The sequence below is a fragment of the Chrysemys picta genome, chromosome 3 (genome assembly GCF_011386835.1).
Source record: "Chrysemys picta bellii isolate R12L10 chromosome 3, ASM1138683v2, whole genome shotgun sequence".
Taxonomy (NCBI): Eukaryota; Metazoa; Chordata; order Testudines; family Emydidae; genus Chrysemys; species Chrysemys picta.
The window spans coordinates 113583564-113607989 of NC_088793.1; the positions used below are offsets into that span (position 1 = coordinate 113583564).

Consider the following 24426-nt stretch of genomic DNA (forward strand, 5'->3'; position numbering starts at 1 on the left):
GCATGCCCTGCTCCCGGTGCACGTCTGGCCACCCTGGTAAACACTGGGGGAGGTTGGGGGGGCTCGCAGGTCGCAGAAAATCACGCCGCGGGCCGTGTGTTTGAGACCCCTGGGCTAGATAGTGCTGCTGCTATTCAAGGAAGAAGGAAGTTTTACCCTGCACTCAAACAGGAGAGGGAGCACAATATTGGCTCCAGTAGGGAGAAGTCAGCAGTTGGCTTCCTTCCTGTGGGCTCTGCACAGCAGCTCTTAATGGTGGGAAGCAGTTTGGTTTCTACAAAAATCCAGAGCAGCAAATACCACGCTTCCTGGAGCACTCGCCCAGACTATCAGTAGGGAGTCTGGCTTGGTTTAAAAAACCCAGGACAGGTCCTAATGTCAAATAAACAGGAACATTTTGAATGATGGGGCTTTAATTCCATTTGCCGCACACACCATTTCATATTTAGTTAGATATTTATTTCCTGTCTGTGAGTGTATGTTATTTTACATGTGCACATCAGGGCCGGCTCTAGGATTTTTGCCGCCCAAAGCAAAAACAATTTTGGCAGCCCCCCCGTTCTTTAATTACCCCACCCCCGGCCCCGTCTCAACTCCGCCCTTCCCCAAATCTGCCTCCTCCCCCGAGGCTCTCAAGCCTAGGAGGGAGGGAGGGGGAGAAGCGGCGCCTGCGCCGCGGTCACTCGGAGTCTCCCCCTCCCTCCCAGGTTTAAGAGCCTGGGAGGGAGGGGGAGACTCCGAGTGGCCGTGGTGCAGGCGCCGCTTCTCCCCCTCCCTCCCAGGCTCTCAAGCCTGGGACGGAGGGGGAGCAGTGGCGCGCGAAACGGCCACTCGGGATCTCCCCCTCCCTCCCAGGTTTGAGAGCCTGGGAGGGAGGGGGAGACCCCGAGCCGCCGCGGCGCGCGAAACAGCTGATTCGCACGCTGCTGCTCCCCCTCCCTCCCAGGCTTGAGAGCCTGGGAGGGAGGGCGAGTAGCGGCGCGCAAATCAGCTGTTTCGCGCGCCGTGGCAGCAGCAGCTGAGGTGAGCTAGGGCGGCCGGGGCACATTTTTAGGGGCGGCATTCTGGCGCCGGCCATGCCGCCCCTAAAAATGTGCCGCCCCAAGCACCAGCTTGTTTTGCTGGTGCCTAGAGCCAGCCCTGGTGCACATACATACATACTAATTTTGTTTTTAGAGCTGTGTGCCTTCCTTCTTTGTGTTGTATTTTGTCAAAACTGATCAAAGGACAAATGAAGGACATGATCCTGCATCCTTTATTCATATGAGTAGCCCCAGTAATTTCAAATGTAGCATGTACATGAGTAGCATTGAGCGTACATACTTGCAAATGACCTTAATGGGAAAAAACTGGATTGCTGCCTGCCCTAATATTTAGATTTCTCTGGTAATGAGAATGTCTATCTCTGGACACCTCAGCATTGCTGTTAAATATTAAAGGCTTTCCTGCAACACATTTTGACCTTGTAATTATCAGGTGTTTACAAATCACTTTTGCAGCAGTTCTCCCAATGCCAACATGTTTCTTTGGTTTGTAAAACGCTATTGACTCCAGCGTTTGGATAAGACTGTAAGAGCAAACCAGTGTGCGGGAGCAACTCAAATTATTACACTGCTGTACTCTATAACAACAACTACAGTTAAAGTATGGTATGAATGTACACTGCCAGCTAAAAACCATACTTGGAAAAACACAGTTTATAATGGTTAGTGCTAAAAACACCATAGGCCCTGTCTGCATTAAGGAAATCTGTACTAGTGTAACTACATCAATATCATTTGGGTTGCAAACATTTGTGGGAAACATTTAAAAGGAAACCTCATCCCCTCTGAAAAAACACCCTCTAAAGAAAATTCATGAATACATTTATATAATTAATTTTTGGAGCATACAAGTTATTAATTGATTCTTTTCTACTCTTCTGCTCATCCATTTATTAACATTAGTGCAAACACCTAAAGGAGAAGTGCTGCACTGGTGCAGCTTAATCTGGTAACATTTCAAAGTATGCTCTACCAATGTAAGCCCCACTTTGCACAGTAATCATAGATGCGAATTTCCTTAATGTAGAAAGACTCTATTACTAAAACTGAGAACTTCAAGAATTGAAGTTCCTCTCATCATTCATGCTGCTTGCCTTCCCCCCCAGTCTCGGTTTCAGAACTTGAAAATACATAGTCACTTTCTAGCCAATTTCAGTTTCCATTCATGCACTAGCACAATGTTGCAATAACTGGGCTGTAAACATTTCAGAAGAAAGTTTAAAAACATTAAAAAAAATAAACAATCCAAACCTGCTTTACTTTGAATAAAAATTCACAAAGAAATTTTTATCATCATTGGTCTGTGGATCTTACACTTATTAATTGCTTCTTTAGTGGTCTTTCACAACAGCATATGCCCTGCCATGTTCTATTGATCCTGCATTGAATGTACAATAGACCATCATAACATGCCTGATACATATGGCAATTCCAAAGTTCTACCCTGCATGTTCATCTGCAATAAAGTGATTAATTATTCAAACACATAAAAGGATGTGTTGGGAAGGGATAGCTCAGTGATTTGAGCATTGGCCTGCTAAATCCAGGGTTATGAGTTCAATCCTTGAGAGGGCCACTTAGGGATCTAGAGCAAAATCAGTACTTGGTCCTGCTAGTGAAGGCAGGGGGCTGGACTCAATGACCTTTTGGGGTCCCTTCCAGTTCTATGAGATAGGTACATCTCCATATACATAGATGGTTTTCCTTCCTTCTTCCAAAAGTGTTTTTAACCACTTCCCCATTTGAAATAGGAATACAAAAGGAAGAAAGCTAGTATTAAATACAAAACAACATCATGATATACTGCTGCATTCCCATCTACCCCAAGAGTCTTTTTAGGTATGCCACATTGCAGCAGTCACACAAACTGTAATTTCAACCATTTTCTCACCTACTGCAGAGTGAACCATTGGAAGAACAGTCACAGAGATATTATCTGAGCTCTTCTGACCAGCAGTGTCTGTCACAGTCAGTTGGAAAATGTATACACCTTCTTGCAAGTGAGAGAGCTTCAATGTTCCTGGCTGTGGTACCTGATAAAAAGAGAAGAGTCAGAAAGTTCATTTTTGAAATTCTAATCCTGGCTACTTTACCATTAACTGACATAGAGACATTAACAAAATCGGACCAGTCATACATTTCTACAAATAGTGAAAACACTTTTGTACGCTGCTTCTCAAGGAGATAAAATATTTCTCTTTCAAGTCAGACCAGATCAATCAAACGTAGATATCATTTCATAACATTTAGATCTTTTGATGCCTTCTACTTGAAAATACAAAATGTTTAGCTTTCATGCACTGGTCTTAGTAATAATTCTCTGTGCTCAATTATCAGGTGCTGCAGCTGTAGATATTAAGAGAACAAACAGGATAAATGTGATCGTCTACAATATCTACTGGGATGATGGGTGAAATCCAATTTGAAAGCTTATTTTACTTCATTCTTCAATTGTAAAAAATATGTAGCAACAATTTGGCTAGAAAACTGGGTTTTCATGTAAGTGATGGACAGAGTATTTAAATAACTTGGTAACATTCCACACTGCTGCTAGTGTGTGCTTTAGAAAGAGGTTCCCCACATTTTGCCTGTAGCTTAGGTTTATCTCACAATATGCAGTCACATCAGCCTCACTACACCTAAAAGAAAGTTTTTCTGAGTCTAGAGAGGCTGTCCAAACTTCCAAGGGAAGTAAGCTCATATCTCAATGTACACCTCTACCCCGATATAACGCAGTCCTCGGGAGCCAAAAATCTTACCGCGTTATAGGTGAAACCGCGTTATATCGAACTTGCTTTGGCCTCGACCATTTCCGTTAATAGTCAGCACATCATTTTTGTTAGAACTAACACGGTGTATGCAGTATCCTGTGCCTCCCCAAACAGCCTGGCCCCGCCCCCTATCCGACTCCCATCTACTTCCTGCCCCCTGACTGACCTCTCAGAACCCCTGACCCATCCAACCCCCCCCGTTCCTTGTCCCCTGATTACCCCCTCCAGAGACCTCCCATCCCTAACCACCCCTCCCAAGACCCCACCCTATCTAAGCCCCCCTGCTCCTTGTCCCCTGACCGCCCCCTCCAGAGACCCCCCCCCCGTCCCTAATCACCCCCAGGACTCCCACGCCCTATCCAATGCCCCCATTCCCCATCCCCTGACCACCCTGCCCCTAGAACCTCCAAACCATCCAATCCCCCCTGCTCCCTGTCCCCTGACCGTCCCCTGAGACCCTCTGCCCCTTATCCAACCCCTCGGCCCCAGCCCGGCACCCTTAACACGCCACTCAGAGCGGCATGTCGGAGCCAGACATGCTGATGCGCTGATCTGCCGGAGTGCATAGCCCCGACCCCCAGAGTGCTGCTTTACCGCATTATATCCGAATTCGTGCTATATCAGGTCGTGTTATATCAGGGTAGAGGTGTATATCCAGCAGGCGATGCTGGCAGGTGAAAACCTCATAAGCCTAATGGCTGATTTTATTATCAAAATTTGCTTTATTCTTTACAGCTTTATTCCATAAAGATTCAGTCTGAGGCAGCATCTGGTATGAAAACTGTCAGCCCAAACTGTTAAAGTTTGGTGAGGGTATGAGCAACTGAAAAAAGCATTTAATAATGGAAAGTGTGGAGCAACTTGAATAGTAGGAAGGGCTACCTACCCCGCCTATAGTAAGTCAATATATTAAATATTAAAGTAATCTCTGTATATATATATTTCTACAAGCCCAATAATTTTGATGGTAAAAAGACAAAATATTCATATAGCTTTCCTCCTCACACTGTGAAACTACTTTTCTAATAACTGAAACACTGAATTATGTTGGGAGGAAATACCATTTGATTCACAAATTTGTGTTGTATTGAGAGAACATATTATTTAAAACTTCCTAAGATATTTTCCTGGGTTTCTAAATATTCTTAAATTTTGTTTTACAATTAAAAAAAAATTCAGAACTACCACCTTTTTTTCAAAGTAAAAAAACCTATTCTTTTGTCTTGTGTCCAAATGCAGTGTGGGTGTGATAATCTGACTATTCTCTGAGGAACAATATGTACAGTAACACAGCAATTTAAACAGCTCATTTTGGCTTCAAAAAGTAGCTGTTAGTAAACTGCAATTTGGCAAGAGGCAGCAGCTTAAAGAATGAACAGCAGTTTTCACTAGGATATGAAATTTGTACCACTGATGATCTAATGACTTTCATAACTCCCTTGAAATTTTCATCAGGTAATGCACTCATGCTACTCAAAAATGTTTTATCCCATTAGAACTCAGTTTTCTGTCTTTGTAAAATTGGCCTATATTTGTGTGATCCTAGAATTCTGCTAGACTTTCTCTTTAGGCTCATTTTTTCTAACAATTCTACATTACGAACGAGTGGGCTTGTTTTGAAGAAGTAGGGGGAAAATAGTACTGAAAGCACAGGCCCAATTCTGCAGGTCTTACATGCATGACCAGTCTCACTTATAACCTTGGAGATCTTTTCATTTCTTTCTGAACATGTACAGCTAGAGCAGAAGCAGTACAAGTTTCCCTCCTCCCTTCACAACCCTCATGAATAGAGGAGGCTACTCTAAGGACAGTTTTATTTTCATGCTGGTTCAGTCCTTATATTCTGTTAAGACTACCAACAAAGACACAAGTCACCACCAACTCAGAAAGTGCATTTTGTGATGTGGATATCTACTGCCCCGGGGAGTTACACTGAAGCTACCAACTCATTCACAAAGAAACTCATCAGATGAATGACTTTTGTTCATTACTGTCCTGGGCTAAATTCACACTGGTGACCAACCAGTGAAAGGCTCTAGGCTCCTATTACAAATTCTTTGAGCCATCAACTCCCTGAAGATTCTTTTAAATTTCAGAAGCCTGCTTGTTTCACTCACAAGAAGAGAACAGCAAAATCATGCAATGAGAACATACTAGTACCCTGCATTGTTTGTTGGTGCATCTCCTGCTGGGTTGAGATTTTCAAAATATTGAAAGTGTCATTTTGGAAGTGCTCTCTTTTTTCTCAAGAGGACATTAACAAAGAGAATTCATTTTTGTGGAGAGGAAGAGATTAAATTATAGCCCTTTCCACCCTACTTTGCAAACTAATTTGGGAGTGAAGAGTTTATAAAATCAAAAAGCTCAAAAAAAATCGAACACTTCAAAATGACAGCTGGTATGGTGCATAAGTTGCAGTATGGTGCACTGCATTACTTTCTTCTCATGCTTCAAATCACTTCAAAGTGATTTCCAATACACTGAAGGCATCAAAGTGATTTCCAATACACTGAAGGCATCAGAATGTGAAAGGCTGTCAACTAGTTCTTCATCAACATCACTTTTTTTATGTGATTTATTTTGTGGTTTGTATTACTGGTCATTAGTTAGACTGGGTTTCATAAAATCCAGATTCCACTGTATTTAACAAATAGTTTTCCCTTATTTGATTCATTTGTTTGACCAGTAAGTGTCTGCAGCCTTGGAACCATAATCTAAGAATGATTAAACACTTGCCAAGCCTCTTCCAAAGCCCACAATCTGTCAGTCTGTCTCAGGAAAACACCACAGTTATTATACAGGAGATTCTATTCACATCTAGTTATAAATTACAGTAAAGTTACTCAATACAAGGGGTATCCTCCAGTGGTACAAATATGATATAGATGCTCCCCTTCCCTAAAGAGGAAAAGGAGATGTGATCAGAGATAAAGAAGGGTTGCTGGGACATCCGTGCATCATATTGATCATTGGCTGTGGATTAGCCTCTTGGGGCCATTTGCAGCTGGTGTATCTCTGCGCTGAGGGTCTTGCCCTGAACATAGCCAGCACCAGGGGAGTGCAAATGTGAGCTTTACACCACCTTTGCACATACATCCCCTGACCTGAAATCTCTGCTGATCCTTTGTACTTCAATTATTATTAATGCTTCAAAGTGTACGTTAATATAAAATGATAAATAATGTATTTTAAAAAATAATCTCTAAGGCTTCAATCCAAATGAGGATCCAGCAGTGGAATCTCATTGCAATTTGTAGGTAGAAAGGATGTTTACCTATGTTCTGTAACCAGACTAAGCCTTGAACATGTCTCCTAATACATGTATAACACAAGTGCAATTTGTAGTGGAAAAGGAACCTTAATCTTAACCCCAGGGCTTTAACTGAGTTAGGGAACATGTTTAAAATCCTGTCTACTCTACATATTGCAACTGTGTGATACTTAGGACCTCTGACTTGGCAATACTTGAAACATGGATGGAGCCAAAGAAAATTGAGACGGAGGATACTGGAGAGCCAGTGGAAGCTGAGAGAGCACTCTGGAGCTGCTTTAGGAAACTACCTCCAGCTCAAAGTATAGACATACCCATGCCAGCTCTGATCGAGCTAGTGCACTAAACATAGAAGTATAGTTGTGGTGGCACAAGTTAGCCTCCCCAAGTTCTCAGGCAGAGTTGCACTCAGAGTGGCTTGCTCATCCTTCAGAACTGCCTTGCTGCAGCTACACTTCTATGTTTAGCGCACTAGCTCCATCAGCGCTAGCGTGGGTATGTCTACCTGAGCTGGAAATTACACCTCCACATCTAAGTGTAGATGTACTCAGAGGCAAAGTACTGAAGTTATCAGGTGGGAAAAAGGAAGGAGAACCAGAGTTTTAGAATGGGCTAGACACAGATGACACAGAGTGCCCGAAAGGGCCATTAGGGCAGAGGGATTATGGCACATAACACTGAAAGGTGGGGCACAAAAATGTGCAGGAAAGTACTTGTGGTGGGATGGGAACTGAGACCGATCAGCAAAAGGACCAGGGCAAGACATAAATGGAGTGGTCCATGGGAACTTTGATGGCACAATAGGGTATCTGGGAACAAGGTAATTAAGGAACAAGGTAAAGATCAGAGAGGCTCAGCAAGTGTGCAAAATGGGTTGCCAGGTATAGTGTCTAGACAAAATAGTACATGTAGATTTGCTGTCTCCAGTCACTGCTTGTTTTGCTCTTGCACTTATAGCTGAAGCTACTTATTTTGTTTAAACACCGTAATACAGGGCATCATCCAACAGGGCCGGCTTTAGCAAGAGCGGGGCCCGATTCCTGGGGGCGGGGCTTGCTGCAAGCCCCGCCCCCAGGAATCGAGCTGCGCTCTGGCTGGGGTTGCCGGGCTTGGGTCCGACCCGGAGCCGTGCCGCGGGGGCCGCGTCGGGGGGGGGGGGACCCGAGCCGCACCGCGGGGCCGCGCCGGGGGGGGGAACCCGAGCCGCGCCGCGGGGGCTGCGCTGCGGGGACCGGGCCGGGCCAGAGCCGACCCGAGCCGCGTGGACCGGGCTGGGCCGGAGCCGACCCGACCCGAGCCGCGCCGACTGGGCCGGGCCGGGCCAGACCCGTGCCGTGCCGTGGGGGCCGAGCCAAGCCGGAGCCGGGCTGCGCCGCGGGGGCCGGGCTGGAGCCAAGCTGGGCCAGAGCTGCTGGGGCCTGCGGGAATGGGCCGCGCCTCCCCGGAGCCCTTCTCGTGCCCCCACCACCCCAGCTTACCTTGTGCTGCCGGCCCGCCCCTGCTTCTTTTCAGACTTCCCGCGAATCTCTGATTCGCGGGAAGCAGGGGAGGGGGCGGAGCGTTCAGGGGAGGGGAGGAGGGAGAAGTGAGCTGGGGGCGGGGTGGAGAGCTGCAGCGCGGGACCCTCTTGGCGCGGGGCCCAATTCAGCCGAATCGGCTGAATGGGCCTAAAGCCGGCCCTGTCATCCAATAACCATACGATAACCAATTTGTTGTATTTGCATTAGGGATTGTCAACAGGAGAAAACCAATGGGGATACTATTCTTGATCAAAAGTCACTTGTACTCCCTAATAATTACTGGGCTTCTAAAGCAGAGTAATTATTCTGGAATAAAATTACTTCTATTCTGGAACAGCTATTGCGGAACAGCCTATTCCACAATAGCAAATTCCAGTCAATTTCCCCAAGTAGACCAACTCTTAAGGGTATGTCTACACAGCAGCTGGGAGTGAGCTGCCTAACCCAGGTAGACAGACCCACACAAGCTCTGCTCAAGCTCATGTGCTAAAAATAGCGGGTGGCAGCTTGGGCTAGCCACCCAAGCTCAGACTCAGAGGGTCAGGTGTTCTTGGACTCAGGCAGCTAGCCTATGCCTGCTGCTGTCCATGCCATAACATCCACACTGCTATTTCTAGTGTGCTAGCTCAAACAGAGCTAGCACAAGTCTCTCTTCCTGGGCTGCGAAGCACACTCCCAGCTGCTGTGTAGACATACCCTAAAAGAACCTGGACTGAAAATGCTCAACAATATGTACAGCAATGCTGTAATGAAAATGATTAGAACAATGTCAAGAAAGAAAGAGATGTTAGTTCAAAACCCCTGAAATTGTTGTTTATATAGCATTAACAGTTAACAAACTAACCAAAAACTAGCAAAAAAACTAATATTACATAGTTCTGGGGAAAAAACATATTTAGATAAGCAAGACAAATATTTGAGGAATGAATTAAAATGTTTTTTGAATAGCTGTGGCTGAATTGTAATCTTGGCAAGTGCGTATGCACACAAATCTAGTTAACAGTGTAGTGTGCCTAACTCCCCCCATATGGTCACTGAAATTCAATTCTTCATGCCTGCCATGTTTAAAAGGACTCAAAAGCCATTAAAATTTAAAGGAATTTCAATAGTAAAAACAGTAAATAAAGAAAAATGGCAAATTTTAAAAAGCACTTCACTACAGAAAGGGAAATATAGGTCCACGTAACGCGCCAGAGAGGTATAAAGTAACACTGGTGTAACTAAGAATCAGGCCTCTTATCTACAGTATATATTTACTCACCTAAATTTTTTGGCACAATGACTCTTTAGTAATTTAATTAATAATTTTTTTTTAGCATGTTATGTATAGGGTAGTTCACCAGTAGTGACTGCAAAAATGGGCTTTCCTTAATGTGTGTTAAATATTTAAACTGAAGTTTTTTTATGCTTTTATAAATTGTATAAGGTGCCCAATGTTTCACCTAGGCACTTCTGATCATTTGAAATAAATAAATATTAATAAATATTTATAAATGGCATTGGAACATAAATGTTTTTAAAAGGATATCTTACAGTTAATATTAATTTAAACTGCATACAGAAATGACGGTTACCCTATAAACGAATGTAACAATAATTAAAAAAACAAGTACAAAATGACAGTTTCTATAAAATGTGGAATGGCTTTTTTAATTTGCACCAATTTCTACTCACCAATTCCACATACTAACCATGGACACAGTAACATGTACTCCAGTATTTAGAAAACAGTAATCTAAAGATCTATGATGAATTTATACAAATGAAGAACGCATGGCTATTTAAAGATAACCACAAGTCCCAGGTGCATCCTGAAGCACAAATTGAAGACAAGCATCTATCACACCAGAGAAATGCGGTTATCTTATTGTAACCATATTCCCTAGGGTGTGATATTCCATTTTAAAAACTGTATAATTGAAAAAAATAGCAAGGTTAAGTAATTTTGAGACATGAAGAGGTTCTTCCATATTTGGACTAGTTGAAAACTTAGGCCTCAAATGAGCAAGTAGCTCTGCGTGGGTAGACCCTTGCACTCATGTGGATCTTCTACAGTCTACCCTGAAATCAGTGGGACACTACACAGATTTGTTCATTTTCGAAGTAGAACTCTTACTGTATAAATCTTCCAAAACCATGTCTGTAGGTCATGACTTAAACTTTCATGTATGTGCCTATTTCAAAGTGTTACTAAGTATTTGCTACTGTATGATGATGCATAATTGTTACCGCCATGAATGTTCTAGAACTTTTTTTCTCAACAGACTTGGGGTGCTGAGCACCCTCTGCAAAGTGTGACATGCTCAACATGGGAGTTGAGGGTATACATGGTAGATAAGGGGGGCACTGAACACTTTACAGTACTGAGCCCAATGTAAGGAATGCTGAACCCTAATAAAAATGAAGAGAAGTTCTGTGGAATTCTTTCATTTTATCGATTTACAATCATTTTTTAAAACCTAAAAGACCTTAGGAGTTTTTCAGCACAAATGACAGTAGCACTGTAGAATTAATGCTTGCTTTAGAACATGGTTTACTGATAAATTCACTTTTCTCTTCTCATGCAATTAATCTCCCTGATGTTACTTATTCTTTTTCTGGAGCAGGGTAGTTTGCTCCATGGGCTGGAGAGCCTAGGGCTAACCTAATCCTGATTACAGGATGAGCCTCACCCAAGTGGGAGCAAGTAATTCCCTATAAAGGGCAGCAGGTGGCTACAGGGGGGAAGAGATCAGAAACTGCTAGGAGTGGGCAGACTCCAGCAGAGTCCTGGGCATTGAGACTAAGGCTTGGTCTACACTAACCCCCCAAATCGAACTAAGGTACGCAACTTCAGCTACGTGAATAACGTAGCTGAAGTTCGAAGTACCTTAGTTTGATCTTACCTCGGTCCACACGCGGCAGGCAGGCTCCCCCGTCGACTCCGCGGTACGCCTCTCGCCGAGCTGGAGTACCGCAGTCGACGGCGAGCACTTCCGGGTTCGACTTATCGCGTCCAGACAAGACGCGATAAGTCGAACCCAGAAGTTCGATTGCCAGCCGCCGAACTAGCGGCTGGGTATAGACGTACCCTTAGGGTATGTCTACACTACGAAATTAGGTCGAATTTATAGAAGCCAGTTTTATAGATATCGGTTTTATACAGTCGATTGTGTGTGTCCCCACATAAAATGCTCTAAGTGCATGAAGCCGGCGGACTGCGTCCACAGTACCGAGGCTAGCATCGACTTCCGGAGCGTTGCACTGTGGGTAGCTATCCCACAGTTCCCGCAGTCTCCGCCGCCCATTGGAATTCTGGGTTGAGATCCCAATGCCTGAATGATGCAAAACAGTGTCACGGGGGGTTCTGGGTACATGCCGTCAGGCCCCTCCCCCTCCATCAGAGCAACAGCAGACAATCGCTTCACGCCTTTTTACCTGGGTTACCTGTGCAGACAACATACCACGGCAAGCATGGAGCCCGCTCAGCTCAGCTCAGCTCAGCTCACCGTCACCATATGTCATCTGGGTGCTGGCAGACGTGGGGCTGCATTGCTACACAGCAGCAGCCCCTTGCCTTTTGGCAGTAGATGGTGTATTACAACTGGTATCCATTGTCGTCGTACTCCAGTTCAATCATAGGCACCTGGGCAGACATGCTTTGTCTCCTGGAGACTCAGTCCTGCCGGCAGTCCGAACAAACCGTCTTGACGATGATGGCTAGCAGTCGTAGTACAGTATCTTCTGCCAAGCACCCAGAAGATGCCGAGGGCTATCAGTCATGCTGCACAGTCTGCTGCCAGCTTAAGATGTAAAAAATAGATGTATTCATTTGCTTCCCCCTCCCTCCGTGAAATCAATGGCCTGCTAAACCCAGGGTTTTGAGTTCAATCTTGGGGGGGGCCATTCTGTGTGACAGTTGTTTGTGTTTCTCCCTGATGCACAGCCACCTTTGTTGATTTTAATTCCCTGTACCTGGACGCCATGTCGTCAGTCGCCCCTCCCTCCCTCTGTCAGACACTAGTTTTGCGCCTTTTTTCAGACCAGATGCCATAGCACTGGGATCATGGAGCCCGCTCAGATCACCGCGGCAATTATGAGCACTATGAACACCACGCGCATTGTCCTGGAGTATATGCAGAGCCAGGACATGCCAAAGCAAAACCAGGACCAGCCGATGAGGCGATTGCAGCGCGGCGACGAGAGCGATGAGGAAATTGACATGGACACAGCCCTCACACAAGGTACGGGCCCCAGCAATGTGCAAATCATGGTGTTACTGGAGTAGGTTCATGCCATGGAACGCCGATTCTGGGCCCGGGAAACAAGCACTGACTGGTGGGACCGCATCGTGTTGCAGGTGTGGGATGATTCCCAGTGGCTGCGAAACTTTCGCATGCGTAAGGGCACTTTCATAGAACTTTGTGACTTGCTTTCCCCTGCCCTGAAGCGCCAGAATACCAGGATGAGAGCAGCCCTCACAGTTGAGAAGCGAGTGGCGATAGCCCTGTGGAAGCTTGCAACGCCAGACAGCTACCGGTCAGTCGGGAATCAATTTGGAGTGGGCAAATCTACTGTGGGGGCTGCTGTGATCCAAGTTGCCAGGGCAATGAAAGACCTGGTGATATCAAGGGTAGTGACTCTGGGAAACGTGCAGGCCATAGTGGATGGCATTGCTGCAATGGGATTCCCAAACTGTGGTGGGGCGATAGACGGAACCCATATCCCTATCTTGGCACCGGAGCACCAAGCCACCGAGTACATAAACCGCAAGGGGTACTTTTCAATGCTGCTGCAAGCCCTGGTGGATCACAAGGGATGTTTCACCAACATCAACGTGGGATGGCCGGGAAAGGTACATGATGCTCGCGTCTTCAGGCACTCTGGTATGTTTCGAAAGCTGGAGGAAGGGACTTTCTTCCTGGACCAGAAAATAACCATTGGGAATGTTGAAATGCCTATCGTGATCCTTGGGGACCCAGCCTACCCCTTAATGCCATGGCTCATGAACAGTATTCAGGACCTGTTCAACTACAGGCTGAGCAAGTGCCGAATGGTGGTGGAATGTGCATTTGGACGTTTAAAAGCGCGCTGGTGCAACTTACTGACTCGCTCAGACCTCAGCGAAAAGAATATCCCCATTGTTATTGCTGCTTGCTGTGCGCTCCACAATATCTGTGAGAGTAAGGGGGAGACATTTATGGCAGGGTGGGAGGTTGAGGCAAATCGCCTGGCCGTTGATTACGCGCAGCCAGACACCAGGGCGGTTAGAAGAGTACAGCAGGGCGTGGTGCGCGTCAGAGAAGCTTTGAAAACGAGTTTTGTGACTGGCCAGGCTACAGTGTGAAACTTCTGTTTGTTTCTCCTTGATGAACCCTCTGCCCCCCCCCCCCCGGTTCACTCTACTTCCCTGTAAACCAACCACCCCACCCTCCCCTCCCCCCTAAGAGCACCGCTTGCAGAGGCAATAAAGTCATTGTTTCTTCACATTCATGCATTCTTTATTAATTCATCACACAACTAGAGGGATAATTGCCGAGGTAGCCCGAGAGGGGTGGGGGAGGAGGGAAGGAAAAGGACACACTGCAGTTTAAAACTTTAAAACTTTAACACTTATTGAAGGCCAGCCTTCCGATGCTCAGGCAATCATCTGGGGTGGAGTGACTGGGTGGGCGGAGGCTCCCCCACCGTGTTCTTGGGCGTCGGGGTGAGGAGGCAATGGGACTTGGGGAGGAGGGCTGTTGGTTACACAGGGGCTGTAGCGGCGGTCTCTGCTCCTGCTGCCTTTCCTGCAACTCAACCATACGCTGGAGCATATCAGTTTGATGCTCCAGCAGCTGGACTCATATCAGTTTGATGCTCCAGCAGCATCGACTCTTGCCTTCTGTCTGCAAGCTGACGCCAGCTATCATCTTCAGCCCGCCACTTGCTCTGTTCATCCCGTGATTCAGCCCGCCACCTCTCCTCTCATTCATATTGTGCTTTTCTGTAGTCTGACATTGACTGCCTCCATGCATTCTGCTGTGCTCTTTCAGCGTGGGAGGACATCTGGAGCTCCGTGAACATATCATCCTGAGTCCGCCGTTTTCTCCTTCTAATCTTTGCTTAGCCTCTGCGAAGGAGAAACATTTGCAGCTGGTGGAGGACAAGGGAGAGGTGGTTAAAAAAGACACATTTTAGAGAACAATGGGTACACTCTTTCACGTTAAATGTTGCTGTTCACATTACACAGCATATGTGCTTTCGTTACAAGGTCGCATTTTTCCTGTTATATTGAGGGCCTGCCGGTTTGGTGTGAGAGATCACTCATGCGGTGCCAGGCAACAGAATTCAGCTTGCAGGCAGCCATGGTAAGCCACAGTCTTTTGGCTTTTTTAACCCTCAAAACATGTGGGAATGGTTTCAAACAGTAGCGCCCTCATTTCCCATACCAAGGACCCATTGGGTTGGCCATTTAAAATGGGTTTGCAATGTAAAAGGAGGGGCTGCGGTTTCCGGGTTAACATGCAGCACAAACCCAACTACCCCCCCGCCTCCCCACACCCAATTCTCTGGGATGATCCCTTCACCCCTCCCCCCCCCCACCGCATGGCTAACAGCGGGGAACATTTCTGTTCAGCCGAGCAGGAACGGGCACCTCTGAATGCCCCCTTAATAAAATCACCCCATTTCAACCAGGTGACCGTGAATGATATCACTCTCCTGAGGATAACAAAGAGAGCTAAGGAATGGATGTTGTCTGCATGCCAGCAAACACCGGGACCATACGCTGCCATGCTTTGTTATGCAATGATTCCAGACTACGTGCTACTGGCCTGGCATGGTAAAGTGTCCTACCATGGCGGACGGGATAAGGCAGCCCTCCCCAGAAACCTTTTGCAAAGGCTTTGGGAGTACATGAAGGAGAGCTTTCTGGAGATGTCCCTGGAGGATTTCCGCTCCCCATATACGTTAACAGACTTTTCCAGTAGCTGTACTGGCCGCGATTGCCAGGGCAAATTAATCATTAAACACGCTTGCTTTTAAACCATGTGTAATATTTACAAAGGTACGCTCACCAGAGGTCCCTTGTGTGCCCTCAGGGTCTGGGAGCACGCCTTGGGTGAGTTCGGGGGTTACTGGTTCCAGGTCCAGGGTGATAAACATATCCTGGCTGTTGGGGAAACCGGTTTCTCCGCTTCCTTGCTGTGAGCTATCTTCATTGTCTTCATCATCATCATCATCTTCCGCGTACCCCGAACCTGCTTCCCTGTTGCATGTTTTTCCATTGACAGAGTCAAAGCACACGGTTGGGGTAGTGGTGGCTGCACCCCCTAGAACGGCATGCAGCTCCGCGTAGAAGCGGCATGTTTGCGGCTCTGCCCCAGACCTTCCGTTTGCCTCTCTGGCTTTGTGGTAGGCTTGCCTTAGCTCCTTAATTTTCACGCGGCACTGCTGTGTGTCCCTGTTATGGCCTCTGTCCTTCATGGCCTTTGAGACCTTTTCTAATATTTTGCCATTTCGTTTACTGCTACGGAGTTCAGCTAGCACTGATTCATCTCCCCATATGGTGAGCAGATCCGGTACCTCCCGTTCTGTCCATGCTGGAGCTCTTTTGCGATCCTGGGACTCCATCATGGTTACCTGTGCTGATGAGCTCTGCATGGTCACCTGTGCTCTCCACGCTGGGCAAACAGGAAATGAAATGCAAAAGTTCGTGGGGCTTTTCCTGTCTACCTGGTCAGTGCATCTGAGTTGAGAGTGCTGTCCAGAGCGGTCACAATGAAGCATTGTGGGATAGCTCCCGGAGGCCAATAACGTCGAATTCCGTCCATACTACCCCAAATCCGACCCGCAAAGGCCGATTTTAGCGCTAATCCCCTTGTCGAAGATGGAGTAAAGAAACCGGTTTAAAGGGCCCTTTAAGTCGAAAGAAAGGGCTTCGTCGTGTGGATGTGTCCAGGCTTAATTCGATTTAACCCTGCTAAAGTCGACCTAAACTCATAGTGTAGACCAGGGCTAAGATTCTAGCCAGAAAGAGTGGGAGTAGCCTGCTAATGCAAGATGGACCCTGACCAGGTAAGGGAAAGTGCAAAAGCTCCCCAGGAAGGGAGGCCTGGGAGTCGGAAGAGAAATGTTTGTTTGTGGGACTTTAATGTAGCACTTTGAGTTTTATTTTGAGTTATTTTCTGTGAATAAACCCAGATACCAAGGAGAGTTTTTTTGACCTCAGAAAAAAGCATGTGGAGTCTGTATAAGGAGGCCTTTGAGGGAGACATTATTAGCAGGATGCTGCAAAAGCATTCGTGGCCATAAGGAGGTGCATGGGAGGTGACCAGCCCTGTTACAAGCCTTATGATCTTTTTTTCCACCTTCCACTGGGATTGGGTCCTGGATCTATCTTGATTGTTCTAATCCTTGGCTGAAACTAAACAGAAAATTCCCAGAAAATTATAATAAAAAGCCACCTATCACATACTTCAATGGCTACATTCTGTAGGCAGCAATTTGACAAGCAAATTATTCTTTAGCTAAATTATCACGAAAGAGAAGTTTCTTTCTACTGATTGCCGCTGCAGGATGACAGGATCTGTTTATAATCACCCCTATCTCCCCCTATGCCATCTACTTGCTCTTTTGTACGTAAGTGCAATGTAACAGCTGTCTTTTATCTTGTTTAAACGCACAGCCCCAGACTCGGTGCTTTTGGATTTATGTACCATTTTTAAAATGGACAATAAAAAAGTCAAATATAAAAATAATAAAAGTCAAAGTAAAAAAATGGAATATTTGTATGAATAATTATGACTATTAACTAAACTCTAATAATGTGGTCTCTGCTAATTATCCATTAATGGATGAAATCCTGACTCCATTGAAGACAATGGAAAAACTCCCACTGATTTAAGTGCAGCCAGGATTTCACCTATTAAGGATGAATTTGTGAAAAGTGTTTATTTTTATTAAACAGATCTACTCTTTCACAGGTATTTACTTTGGCTCCAATACTGTGGTTCTTTCACACAAAACTACCATTGACTTTAATGTGACTTTTCCAAGCTTACATAATTCCAAGATTGACCTCCCCATGTTATTGATTATCCTTTGGTTTGAATCAAAGATAAAAACATTTATGCATATTGTTTTAACATGCAAACTTTAGATTTAGATTTTTTTTTGGTGTTCTGGAAGCACACTTCCATAGTGCATATTAATTTAAAGGAACTTTCTTAAAAACACATTTTTGGTTTTTGTATAACAACTAATTCCTTTCATCACTATTCTATAAAAATTATTTAAATGTTGTGATCCTGAAAGGTGCCTTGATAATGAGATATTCAGTTTATTTACAAAATAGGTAAAAGGTATTCTTTGAATTTCATTCAACTCTCCTATGGAGAGTGCAAACCTAATTAATGCCTTCCAGACCTTCTAAATTCTGCATCAACAAACCATTAAATTAAGATAAACAGACTAGCAATGATACACTGACATGTGACAGACTCAAGTTTTGAAATCACCTCTAGTCATTTAGCACAGGAATGACTGGAAATGGGCTCACTTGTGTTTGCAGTTTCGGTGATGTGGGTCCAGTGATAGCAGGTGAGATTTTCAGAACTGCTCAGCACTGGCTTAACTAACACTGAGGGTTTTTGAAAATCCCATTCTGTATGTTCTGCAAGTAGTGTGGCAATAGATATATAAATCCAATGACTAGCCATCAGAGAAGTCCACATGCTTTCTTATCAGTTTATAAAGAAGCACTTCTTTTAGCTGTGATATGGGGACCTTTAGTAAGAATCCATATGCAAATACAGTAAAACTTTAAATTATCACCCAAGGGACTAAAAATCTTTGTCTACACTACAAAGTTTTGTTAGCAAAAGTTATGCCACTTTAATTAAAGCGCTGTAATTAAAATCGCTGTTGCATGTCCACACTAGCTCCTTGTGTCGGCAGAGCGCATCCACACTAGCAGCTCCTGCATCGACACAGAGAGCAGTGCACTGTGGTAGCTATCCCACTGTACAACTGATCACAGGGTGCTTTGGGAAGGGTTTGCATGCCTCGTGGGACAGGTACAGTGTCACGTGATGCAGGTTTCTCAATCCCATCGTTCCAAGGGCATCCTAGTAGATTTTCAGTGGCTTTTTCAACTGAAGCATGATGGGGGAGGGAGAGGAGAGTGGTGCATCTGCGGCAGGGGAGACAGCAGGCTGACCGATCTATCCTGAGGCAGGGGGAGTGGGACACCCCCCCCCCCATCAGGCCCGGCTCTGTTCGGCACAGCAGTCTCTCCCAAAGCAGCCCGCTCTACCTGCCTGCGTATGGTTCTGTCTGTGATTCCTTCCAAGTTCTCCCACCGTCTCCTCAGCTGCCGGGAGCGGCATCCTGAGCAGCTCTGTGAGCTCTCCGTGCTGAGGAACGTCAAAGCAGCACAGCAGTACCCTGCCCCCTCCCTGCAGCACCAGTCTGCCTGTCACTGTATTCCTAGTGCAGGGCAGAACAGGAGCATTACACGCTAACGATTTACTCTTTGTTCCCCAAAGTAAGCCGCACGCTCAGCTGTCAGATACTTCCCGGAGCCATAGGTGCTGGCACTAGGGGTGCTGGGGCTGCTGCTGCACCCCCTGCCTTAAGTGGTTTCCATCAGATACAAGGTTTACAATTTGGTTCAATGGTTCTCAGCACCGCCTCTATAAAAATTGTTCCAGCACCCCTGCCCGGAGCTTTGAAAGGGGAGGAGTGCATGCCTGCAGGGCAGCAGAGATCAAAAAAGTGAGCAGAGCATCATGGCAGGCATTGTGGGATACTGCCGGAAGCCAGTTCTATCAACAAAACAAACAGCAGTGTCTACACTGACGCTTTGTCGCTTTAACTTTGCAGTAAAAGGCTTTATGCCTCTCACTGAGGTGGTTTTATTTAGTTGGCAAAAGGCAGCTTTTGCTGACAAAACTTTGTAGTGTTGACAAGGCCTGATTGACAGCTGTGGGGCCACATACTGCTCTCAATTACACCATTTCAAATAGAGAGTGACTTCACTGAAGTCAACAGAGTTAGTTCTGATTTGCTCCAGTCTAACTGAGGAGAATTTGACTGTGTGCAGCACAGCACACACAAGTGCAACCCAGGGGCAGGGTTGGCTAACCAGATGTCTCGATTTTATAGGGACAGTCCCGATTTTTGGGTCTTTTTCTTAAATAGGCTCCTATTACCCCCAACCCCCTGTCCCGATTTTTCATACTTGTTGTCTGGTCACCCTAGCTAAGGGGGCATTTGTGCCCTCCTGATTCTGGGCTGTTTCAGGGACCAGTATCTCTGCAGCATTATGTGCTGTGGCCCATTCCCTCCTATCCCTGACATCCCCTCGGCTGAGTTCCAGGCATGCCTTTTAATATGAAGATATACCTATCTCATAGAGCTGGAAGGGACCTTAAAAGGTCATAAAGTCCAATCCCCTGCCTTCACAGCAGGACCAAGTACCATCCCTGACAGATTTTTGCCCCAGACCCCTAAATGGCCCCCTCAAGAATCGAACTTACAACCCTGGGTTTAGCAGGCCAATGCTCAAACCACTGAGCTATCCCTCTGCCTATGTGCCTACTTGTGAAGAGTCCTGGGTAAGGCCACTACTACAACCTTATGCACTGTCTGCCCCATGGGAAGTCTCTCCAGCCAGCTAAGGGTCTCTTCTGGTCCCTTTGTGCTGCCGCGGCAGTATTCAGGAGTTGGGCCTGGATGTGGTATCCCTACCTTGGCGTTTAATTTCAAGTCAAAACAAAATTGTACTGGAAACCTTCAGAATAAATTAATACGGTCTCTTAAGATTGGTGTGGCCTACTGAAGATAGTCCTTAGTGTGACTTTCCTTCAAGCTTCTCTGAGCTCTTCCAATAAGTTGTTGGTGAAAATACCGTGTTGCTTTAATAACTAAGTTACTGAGGTACCCCTATCCTGGATCTTAGAAGCTGAACAACTGCCATGAAAAAGAAGCTAACATGTATGGAAAAGAGAGAGTAAATATATTAACAGAATTTTTGAATCTACTTATTTGATACTAATTTCTCATACCATTAATTATACAACTTGATCACTACTGGCAAGTCAGAAAAATGAGTCTCTAATCATTTTTACTATTTATCCTAACTTGATCACGAACCATATCTATGTGAATAGACTGACATTAAACATCTACATTTACAACTGAACTGAATACAATTAGCAGCCAAATAACTGATTTTTGCATGCAATACTATATGTACCTTTATATCAACTGATGAGTCACCTTGCAGCAAAGTCCACTCATACTGTATGATTCCATGGTCATCTAAGCTTTCTCGGCCATCCAAAATCACCCAGTCTACTGGTGACTGCAGCACAATATCTTGGCCTGCCTTGCTGTGTGGAGGCTTGTCATTTTCTTTAAAAAAATAAAATAGCTTAATTATTCATCAGAGGAAACAGAATAGTTCATAGCTAACTACAGAATAAACATTCTACGTAAGACATTGATTTATTACTCTGCCTTTCGCCGATTTGAGAACACAGCTTTCAGCACTGTTAGTTTCCTGTCCCTCAAAATCTGAGTTCCTATGTTTTTGCCTGTTCAACATTAAATAAGTTCAGTGTGTTTGTTAGTTGAACATGCTCTGTCAGAAGTTTATGATTATAAGCAATCCAAATTAACATCATAGGCTGAAGGAAAAAAATATCCATGGAAGTTCTCCAAAAGCTAAGATTCAATTAATTAAAAACACACACAGAGGCTTTTAAAACAGCATTTACAATGTAAACTAATGCCATGCCCTTTTGAATCTTGAGAGACAGAAGCATGCATCTTAGGGTGACCAGACAGCAAGTGTGGAAAATCGGGACAGGGGGTGGGGGATAATAGGAGCCTATATAAGAAAAAGACCCAAAAATCGGGACAGTCCCTATAAAATCAGGACATCTGGTCACCCTAATGCACCTTAACTTTTAAATGCGAAGTTTAATTATGTCTAAGTGGCAATACTGGTAAACTGCTGCATAATGTCTCAGCTTCAGCCAGGAAGAAAACTGGTATATCTTCATGTTATGAAACCTCGGCTGCAAGCAGGGATGCTTCAGCTGAAACAATTATACAGCAAGTAGGATGGCTGGAAGTGGTTTTTATTTAATTTAGGAGGACCAATGCCAACATAAATCTTATATAAAATACACATGCACAACATTCAATGTGTGGTTCCAGGGCTTTACATCTTCCAGATCCAACAATGAATACAGGATTATTAATTTCCTTGTGGCCTTTTTATGGCACGCATCACTCTAGGAACTGAGGACTCTATAAACATTAATTGACTCATTTTCAAACAATCTCGTGAAGTGATATTATCACTAATTTACAGATGGGGGAACTGAAGCACAGAGGAATTAAGGCCAGAAAAGTAACACTAATTTTGAACGATTAACTTGGGACATCTAAAAATATTTAGAATTTTATAGCACTCTGTGTTCAAAGCACAGTTACCACTGACTTCAGTTGTGAGCACTCAGCACTTCTGCAAATCAGGCCACCAGGCTCTCAAGATGGGCATCCAGAAAATGCGGTAAACAGCAGGCATCTTAGAAAACAGTGGTTTTGGTGACTTGCCCAGAAACATACACGAATTCTGTGGCAGAGGCAGGGACAGATTCTAATGCCCAGGGTAACATTCAAGTGCCCCAACTATGGGACTGTTCTTTTACTTCTTGCAGTTCCCTGCCTCATTCACTGCCTTCTCTAGCTGGCCAGAAACTGGAGAATTCCCATTCTGTGGGGAAAGTCCAAATTCATTCTGTTTTGAAACAAAATAATTGTTTTTTTTTTAAATCAAGTTTCCCACAGAACAGGATTGCCCAAATTTTATTTTTACAGAGATGAAATGACATTTTGTCTTGACATTTTCAAAATGTTTCCAAGGCTCCCTGAGAGGTGTGGAACCCTCTCAGCCTACCCGGCAGGAAGCCAGACAATTTGGGAGTCATCTGGGTTCCTGAGAAGCCGAGACCCGGGAAGCCCTGGCTCCAGAGCAGTCCACCTGATGGGCCGCCAAGGAGTCGAGAAGCCCTGGGAGCCACAGCTCTGGAGCATTTTGCCTGGAGGGCTGCCTTGCAGCTGAGGAGCCTGAATCCCCACGTCTGAGGTAGCCTACCAGGCAGGCTGTTCCAGAGCCAGGCTTCCCAGCAGCCCACCTGTTTAGAAGCAAGGGAGCTGTGGAGATGGGAATGATTTTCTGATGGAAAAATCAAAACTTTCCAGCAAAACTCAATTTTCCAAAGCCCTTCTCCCAGTAAATACATTTTTTTCTTGAAGGCCCAGATTCAAGACTGTGTTACTCTAGTTTTACTTTAATATAAAACCATTGAGTCCATGGAGTTACATCTCCATTCAGCTGGAGTAACACCATGGAGAATCTGGACCTTAATATACTGGGATATTGTATTAGGTAAAAACAGAGGGCCTACTGTAACTCCTCTGACTTCAGTGAAATTACACAAGGGATGCAATTGGACTGAAAAGTCTAAATCTGCCAATAGGTGTTCTCAGAATTACAACTACAATTTAGGTTGAGGTTACTGAAAATTACTCAAAGAATTTAACAGTGAAACATTAGAGATCACCATATTTTAGGATTATAAAGATGCTGTTTTTTAAAAGACATCTTTTAAATATATCTCAAGAAAATGAAAAACGTAGATAAAAGAAGATTCAATGTGCTCTGAACCCAGGATTCATCACAGAACAGGAATAGGTAAACTGTGTTTCTAGTATGAGGAAAAATCTTGAAATGTAAAGCTTATTATTGTAAAGCCAGTGACAGCATGACATGTGAGGAGAGATGTCTTCATTTTCATGCACCACATTAGACCTCAATTTAACAATCTTCAGTTTTTCTTTCCTGTCATGACTGACAGAAATCTGAATAAATGGCCTTTCTGCCTCACAGCTCTGCTTCAACTCCTACCTAATTGTATTAAGTAGTTATAATCCCATTTATGATATCACAGCCAACCCACACAGAAGCAGATTGAGGCTAGGTAATACCAAGACACTGAGCACCTCACAGGTTTGGGCCAGAAGACAAATTTCTATCTTCATTCTAAAATCATGAGCAAAAAAATAGGTTGTGAGGAAGTATAGACTAGATCAGATATTATATGCCTAATTTTGTTCCCACTGATTTCAGTGGAAGTTTTGCAAATTATGTCTATGGAAGCAAGTGCAGGCCTGACATTACTGGTACAAGTTTTTACTTCAATGAGTTCAAGATCACCCCCTTCTTAATTAGACATCCTGGGGTAAAGAACACATAAAAACATAACTGGTGAAGAGTATAAATTGGAGATCAACTTATCTAAGTTTTCATATTGCTATTAAAATTGCATTAACCATGACAGTTACCTTTTAAGAAAGATTTTAGATTGATTTTTTAATAGAAAAACAATTTAAAACAAATTAGTTAATCATGAAATCTGCCACATGGGGCCACAACAGTGGTACCCCTAACCCACCCAGCAATATCATCAATCTATCCAACTATTCAGCCCAGCAGAAGAGTCTGTCCTATCTTGGGGACTCTCTTTCTGCCCTGCCACCCCCACAAACATGACACAGTTCTGCGGCGATCTGGAAGCCTACTTTTGCTGTCTCCGACTCAAAGAATACTTTCAAGATAACACTGAACAGCGCACTGATACACAGATACCCTCCCACCAACAGCACAAGAAGAAGAACTCCACATGGACTCCTCCTGAGGGTCGAAATGACAGTCTGGACCTATATATAGAATGCTTCCGCCGACGTGCACAGGCAGAAATTGTAGAAAAACAACATTGCTTGCC

At 44.8% G+C, this 24426-nt stretch overlaps 1 protein-coding gene across 4 annotated transcripts in view; it reads right to left on the minus strand.

The window, feature by feature from the left end:
• LRP11 (LDL receptor related protein 11) overlaps window positions 1-24426 on the minus strand; it is a 43385-nt gene that overhangs the window by 13719 nt on the left and 5240 nt on the right. For all 4 annotated transcript variants that reach the window (XM_042848241.2, XM_042848240.2, XM_024112635.3 and 1 more), the window contains exons 2-3: window positions 20826-20983; window positions 2935-3076 (exon numbers count right to left, since the gene is read on the minus strand). In XM_042848241.2, the coding sequence (XP_042704175.2) occupies window positions 2935-3076; window positions 20826-20983 (300 nt within the window). The remainder of the gene's footprint in view (window positions 1-2934; window positions 3077-20825; window positions 20984-24426) is intronic.